Source organism: Cariama cristata, unplaced genomic scaffold, assembly GCF_000690535.1.
Source record: "Cariama cristata isolate BGI_N322 unplaced genomic scaffold, ASM69053v1 scaffold12023, whole genome shotgun sequence".
Classification (NCBI taxonomy): domain Eukaryota; kingdom Metazoa; phylum Chordata; class Aves; order Cariamiformes; family Cariamidae; genus Cariama; species Cariama cristata.
The window spans coordinates 37240-44519 of NW_009608989.1; the positions used below are offsets into that span (position 1 = coordinate 37240).

A 7280-nucleotide genomic window follows, 5' to 3' on the forward strand; every position below is an offset into this window, starting at 1 on the left:
GGTTTGTACTTTAGAAAAGCATTACGTTCCCTACATCCTCCAACAGGATCCTGAACACCAGCCCCGCTAGCTCAAGTACCGCCCTCATAGATATGCTGGGCAACCACCAGAAAGGCAGTAGTGTTGAATCAGTGTGATTATGAACATCAAAGTTCAGCTCTTTTTCCTACCCTTTAAATACAGGAAGTAACTCTACAGTCAAGCTTGCAGGGTTCCAAATTGAGTATCCCAGAGATGCTTTGGGGTACTAACTCTAAGAACTTCAGGAGCATGTTAGGAGGGCAACTTTCACCACTGCCAAGCTGGGAATCACGGTGGGTCATAGTTCTGTCATTTCTGTTGCCATTTAAACACCCGCAGAAAGTTCACTCAACTCTGTAGTGCTTTATGTTTACCGTGCTTTTCTTACCATGCCTCCCTGCATTTAACGACTCCAGGCTGTATGCACCCAGCAGAATGTTGGCTTGCCGCTGTAGAGATTTGCCAAAGGGATGGCTGCCTTCAGATACCACATAATAAAAGACACAGCCAGCTGAAAAGATGTCCACGGTATACGTCTGCAAATAAACAACCTTTAATAGCAATGACACATTTTTTTCCCCCTAAAGACTTTGATGATCACAGGGTGGTTATTTTGCATCTAAAAGCAGAAAACTTTTCAGAATCACATATTCAGCTGCAAGCCAGCATGAATGCCCAGGCATCAAGTACTGTGGGTCTTAAAATCCGACTGCAACCATGTGCTGCCCATTGGTTGTGCTGCCTTCTCCCGGGGGAGCCTGATGGAAAGATGAAGACTTACAGGGTTCTCTTTGCAATCTTCGCTCAGCATCTCAGGGGCAATCCACCCTTCGGTGCCTGGCACACCCGACCGCCGGCTGAAGCTGTGCCTGCCCACTGCCAGCTTCTTGCACAGGCCGAAGTCTGAAATCATAGCTTTGACTTTCCCATGGGCGTTAGGCATCGAGATGAGGATGTTATGGGGCTTCAGGTCCCTGTGGACTATTATAAACACCCATTTATCCTCTCCAGGCAATCCCAATGATATTTGTAAATTTTTCATGTATTTGCATTGTAAACCTTTCCCAGGGCTGAACCACCATTGGTTAAACCAAAGTCCTAACCTCAAACTATTGTCAGCTTTACTACTCCAGTGCAGCAGAATGTTACAGGGACAAGGCCGGTGTCAAAAGGACAGACACCATTGCTGCCAGCACAAGGGTGGAGCTTCTCCAACTCTCTTCTGGGACAGAATAAACAAGTTTCTCTTCCTTTTTTTAGTTAAGACAATGTACCACTCTCCCTCCAATACTGAAACAAGAGGCATTCTTACCAATACTAAGGGAGTGCAGGTAAGCAAGACCAGATGTCGTCTGTTGCAGGAGAGTGATGGGTTGTAAGCCATGGTGACTAAAGGCCTTCTGCTCAACATACTATAAATTACAACAGAAAACCAGAAGATTGAGCCACAGCATTGCTTATCATTACCCTCTGCATAACTAGGAAGTCTATCCCCTTCACCCCCCAAAACAAAGGTTAGACGGGGTAAATTGTGCTAGCTGGTAACACACATAAAAGAGCCCTTTTTTTTTTTGGCTGAAGGCAATGATCTCTCAAATGTCATTCAGAGCTAGAGTTCTATACAGCATTGTGCTCCAGAAGTGAGAGTAGAGATTCTTCAAAGTCTGGATGGTAGGAGGGGGAGGATGACTAGATGGGAGTCCTTCACAAGAAGGGAAAAAAATCAAAGGCCAACAGCTGCTGTCCTTAAAGGGTTAGGGATGTCTTTCTAAAGGTCCTAAAACACCTCTGTTGTAGGAGTGTGTAACTGTCACAGAGGCGATGGCAGGAGTAATTAGAACATCTCCTGTGGCAGGCACTTCAGCACCTTAAGCTAAAGGAAACTGAAGGCCTTCCAGGGAGACAACTTTCACACATTCTGTAGGTTTGCAAGTGACCTCATCACCTCCTGTAAAGTGGCAGCACACAGCTCAATGGCTATGTACTGAAACTGCCGGTCCTTCTCTGTGCAGAAATAGCGGATCACATTAGGATGCTCATCCGACTCTCGCAGCAACTGTACTTCACGGTCTGCAAAGCTGAAGCACTCGGGAAGGATTCTTTTCACTGCAACATCTCGGTTATCAAATGTCCCCCTACAGACAGGAAGGAAAGCCACATTGACCTTTTACACTGTAGACAAAGCATGTACAAAGCGAGTGACAACAGAAGACATTTTACAGAGGCACATTAAAGCATTGCTCATGCTGGAAACAGATACCTTTGGTCATTCAACATTTCTAAGGGAAGTAAAGTAGTTTCTGCTAGTGAAGAAACACTGCATGAGAATCTTCCAGACACGTGCAAAGTACTTTTTCAAAAGTATAATTTCTGTTCATATTAGATACGTCGTTTTTTTTTATTTACAACCAAAATAAACAACCCCAAACCTCATGCAAATAAGACATTCGTTGGTCTGTTTAATGCTGAATGCACATACTGTCTTCTACCTGTAAACAATTGTCCCTTCAGCTCCGTGTCCCAATACATCTTTTGGGTTAAACGAAATCTTGCCAACCATCACTCTGTTTGCACCTTCATCTGTACAAAAAAACAAGAAATGAGGACTGGTTCAGGATGGGACAAGTCAGCCTTTTACAACTGCACTTCCTTTGGGGCCAGTATGTAAGTGTCTCTTTGCTTATATTTAAATTAACACCGCAGATGATCAAAACAAATGAACATCTCCATTTTGGTACTCATAGGAAGTAGTCAAATACTCTCTGGTGACCAAATGATCCAACATAGAGAGTCAAACACATTCTGTATGCACCACCTGAGACAAGGTCTGGAAAGATCATGTCTCAAGACAGTATAAAAGACTAGTGGCTCTCAGCACACGAAGTTTTATAGATGTCTTGTTGAATTTAGGAAATGTTGACTGACAGTTACAGAAGTGGGTTTTATTAGCAGTTGCCCTGAATAGCCGCCTAAGGGACAAAAGACTGCACAAGAAGATCAGGCAGGAAGGCAGGCCATGCTGCATAATCCTTATTTCTTGATTCTAGTTAATCACAATAATAAGGATTTTTATTTAAACGAACCTCTCCCTAGAATGGCTACAGGTTATAAGAATATACCGCCATGGACAACATAATCCCTCAGGTTTTTCTGAAACAAATAATCCTGCTTGAAGTCAGGGCATGGCACAGCTGCACAGTGTTTTGCAAACGGTCAGACTAAATGAGAATGACGGTCCTTTTCAGCTTTCTGATCTATGAAGTATCATCAATAAGTAGTATTTTAATTGTTGTGCTATATCTTCATACAACCTGGGGAAACGGAGAGACTCACAATAAAAGACACTGGATTAACTTTACCTCCCTCTTCTAGCTCAGTGGAGAGGCAGCTCCCAACATCAGATGTGGAGACGCTGGAGTATGCAGAATGGTTTGATGCTCTGGGGGACATATTTGGTGTGCTGGTAGCTGAGCTCTCTGTCTGTCCGTAGGAGGTGTCCAAGAAATCTGCTTCTGGGGGTAGATCACTGGGCGCACGAAAGGGCAGCTTCTGTTGCTGCAAGAGCTGTATCTTCTCTTCCAGCTGATGCTGCCTCTGGTGCTGCTGATGTACACTCTGTGAGAAAGGACCTGAGTTCCGTAAGTGGAGTGAAGTTTTTACAGTCACGTCACAAAAGGGAACTCTATAGCTATCGGGGTAGCTACATCCAAAAGGTGAGAGGAACATCTCTGGTTATGACACTATCAGCCAAGTAGGCTGGGGAACTTCCACTCTCACGCTTTCAATTTCATTCTGAACTTCCATTGCAAAGCTGAGAAATCACATTGGTTGGTTAACATGGCAAAAGCTAACTGTTACTAGGTTGACTAGGTGTCTTTAAACCACAGAAGGATAAAGGCTTTGATCCAAAAGGTGGAAAACCTGACAGCAGTTCAGGTGAGGAAGAGAGGAGTGAAGCCAATGGTGTTAAGACCATGTCTGTGAAAAGAGTAACACGTACAAAAACGAGAATTGGTGGGATAAAAAAAAAATAAGTATCTCCAGAGTTGGCACATATGCCCAGAGAAATCACTGTTATGTCAAATTTGTAGCCTTTGCTACCCACTGCACATCTGTGAGGAGGGAAAAAAAAAACAAACAACAAAACCCACAAAAACCTGTAGTGCATTACTTTCTAACTCCTGTATCGTTTCGTGGGCTGTAAAATGTTACTGACTCTCCCAAAACTCAAAAGCACATCAAGCGAAGTCAGCATTACCATTGGATAAGTGATGACAAAAGCCACCCAGCCCACAAGCAGGAAAGTGCTGAGAATGATCGTGGCCATGTCTTTCAACATGGAGTCCACAGGAGCCTCTGGCCGAGGGACAGGCCGAGCAGGTTTCTCCTGAATATCCTTTGGAACAGCAGGAGGCACTTCTGTTGAGGAACCTTCAACAATGTCAATAACCTAGGAGGCAAAGAAAGCTCTGTTAGCTCAGTATCTTCGTGGGTAACGGAGCATTTATATGCTAGCCTTTCTGCTAAATCATTTTTAGTAATTTCTAACCCTACCAAAGTCAAAGAAAGTTTTGCCTGCGGAAAAAAAAAAAGCAACTGAAAGCCCTAATTTTGAAATAAGGGATGATACATCATCATACTGGTGACTCTATGTGCCAAGTACATGAAAATCTGACACAAAAAATGTGAAGTAATTCCATGTAGCTTTCCTTCTGAGTCCTTCCCCAACTTCTACTCCTTTATATTCTTCTATCATCCAGTAAGATGATTATTCTCATCACCAACCTCTTCAATAGTGGCTTTATCAGAGTCAGCCGGAATCACATTTTCAGGCCTCTTAGGTAAGTTGCTTGGGAATTTCTCCAGGATCTTTGTAGGGGCAGATAATGGTGTTTCATGGTGCCCTTTAAATAAAACACGTTTGTTAAAATAAAAAGTTGTCCCTTTTTAGGAAAGATATCCTTGATTTCAGCATCTTTGCTGAAAAGCATATATAAAGTTGATTTACAGAAGGCTCGAGAACATCACAGAACAAAAGCTCACATTAAAACATTTTTTCCCCAAAGCAGTCACCAGTATAGTGATCACAATCCTGAAGAAGTCTCTGCTCAAGCTCTGGCTGTGGATTTGGTTCCTGACCATTAGAGGAACACGCATCATGCCTCCTACCTGGCTCACTCTCAAGGTAGTTTTGCTTTGTGATGTGGCCTTGAGGCAAAGATCATGTTCTACATATGAAATGGTTCTGCACAAGAAGGAAGCAAGAATCAATCCAGCTCTTGGCTACCATTGCTCTTCACACTCCTTTGACTCTGCTAGCCAAGTAAATGAGAAGAGGGAGATGCTACTGTGCTCCCAGCTTTTGCAGTTGGAGTAGACAGAGGAAGACTCCTGCTCATGTATACAGCAGGAAAGAAAAAACAGGGGAAAAATTGAGGGAATGGGTCATTCAGTGCAGAGAGGTGCAGAGGAAAACGAACTGTTTAAAGGGAGCTGCTTGATGTACTGCAAGAGCGGGACAGTATTAACAAGGAAAGGGATCACAGGAAGAGAAAGGCAGCAGTTAAAGAAGCTGAAAGTTACACACCATCCCTGCCACAGAGATCCTATGGCATATATCACTTAATTATAAACCTGCATCGTTTAAAACTGAACTTCAGACAGTTCTTCATTTTTGAAGCAAAATTGTAAATGCCCTGAAAAGTCAATCCCAAAATTTTGGGATCTGGGACACACTGGACAGGCTGACACTCTATTAATATTATCTTCAGTCTCTCTGCCTTAATCCTCCATCTGTAAAATGGGGAAAACATGACCTTCTGATCCATATGATGAGAAATAAAGTAACATTATGCACAATAAAAAAAAAAATCCAAAGGAACCAGAATACAATATTTACAGTAAATAATAAATTACCTGTACCCCTTTCTGAAGAAGGGGGCAAATAAACAATAAACAATTTTCCACATATTGAGCTAAGCACGCTTCATCCTATGCACTGAATAAATTAGGGGCCTTGGGAAAAACAGTATGCAGTCGTATACTTAAAGACATTACTTCATATGAAAATGAGGATGAATTAGAAACAATTACTAGAATTCAGTAATTATTGCCTGAGCTTAGGCAGCCACTGTGACAGATTTACAGCAGCTGAAAAACAGCTCTGAGGTTTGGATTAGAATGGCCCGCCAGATGGCAATGCGATCCTGCACGGGCGGCAGAGCAGGCCCCGCAAGGGCCCTGGGGTACCTATTAAAAGCCAGTCGTTCCAATAGTTGAGCTTGTTCTTTGCTTTCAGTCTGCCTGAGAACTTTACATCCGTACTGGGGGTGATAACACACTCGCCGTTGTCTTCAATTGTGACTCCTTCTGTTTTTGGACCCTCTAGTAAGGGTATGGCACTGCCGCGGGGCTAGAAAGAGAGATTATTGTTACAATTAAAGAAGCATTGTGTCCCTATAATATTTTAAATAGGCAAGTAAATAAAAAAATGGAGGTCAAAGCTGCTGCACAATCAAAAATTACTGGGCAGCAAAGTCACCATAAGTAAACACTGCCATTATGTCCTCAGCAACTGCTTCAACAACCTTGGACATTAGACCTTCTAAGTTACATGTTGCCTAGGAGATGAGATTACTCTCTCTTTTTTTAGCAAAGTTCAACAGGATCTTTATTTCCTACCTGGACAGCCACAGTGTGAGCAAAACAAAACTATGATGCAGTTTCCTGTCTATGGGGAGTTACTTTGATGAACAAACCAGCAATTTTAACATTAACCACAATGTACCAACAGTACCGCAGAGCAACCTCTGGTCCACTCCTGCTCAGCTTGCCTGGCACAATTCCGATGAGCTACAGTTACTTCTTTGCAACATTTGAAATGATTCCTGAAATACGGTCATGCATTCTAAGGCTTACTGTTAATTGTTTCATGAAATATTTAATTTGCTGTGCATTTCTTGATAGCAATCTGCAATTTAAAACCAGATTTCTGTAGATGTACAGCCTTCAGTGGCTTATTTTCTATTTTAATCAGATCCCTTTGCCACTTTACTAGGGCAAAGTTGTCTTTTTAAATATATTTTAATGTGTGTTTCCATTCCAATTCTTTTTTTAAACCCAGGACAGTACTAATTCTGTAAAGGCACTTTTCAGCAGGTGTCACTCAACTCTTGCAGCTCCCAACTTACCACAACAGTTACTCCTTCATGCACCATCGATGGCGATGCATACAAGCTTGTGGAGTATTTCCCTCCATA

The 7280-nt window shown here is 42.5% G+C and overlaps 1 protein-coding gene across 1 annotated transcript in view; it reads right to left on the reverse strand.

The window, feature by feature from the left end:
* Nucleotides 1-7280, reverse strand: part of ERN1 (endoplasmic reticulum to nucleus signaling 1) — a 25338-nt gene that overhangs the window by 1709 nt on the left and 16349 nt on the right. The window contains exons 8-17 of the mRNA XM_009697362.1: nt 7212-7280; nt 6271-6433; nt 4807-4925; nt 4280-4471; nt 3381-3636; nt 2511-2601; nt 1967-2156; nt 1334-1433; nt 803-1002; nt 410-557 (exon numbers count right to left, since the gene is read on the reverse strand). The exon at nt 7212-7280 is cut by the window's right edge and continues 10 nt beyond it. Of these exons, the coding sequence (XP_009695664.1) occupies nt 410-557; nt 803-1002; nt 1334-1433; nt 1967-2156; nt 2511-2601; nt 3381-3636; nt 4280-4471; nt 4807-4925; nt 6271-6433; nt 7212-7280 (1528 nt within the window). The remainder of the gene's footprint in view (nt 1-409; nt 558-802; nt 1003-1333; nt 1434-1966; nt 2157-2510; nt 2602-3380; nt 3637-4279; nt 4472-4806; nt 4926-6270; nt 6434-7211) is intronic.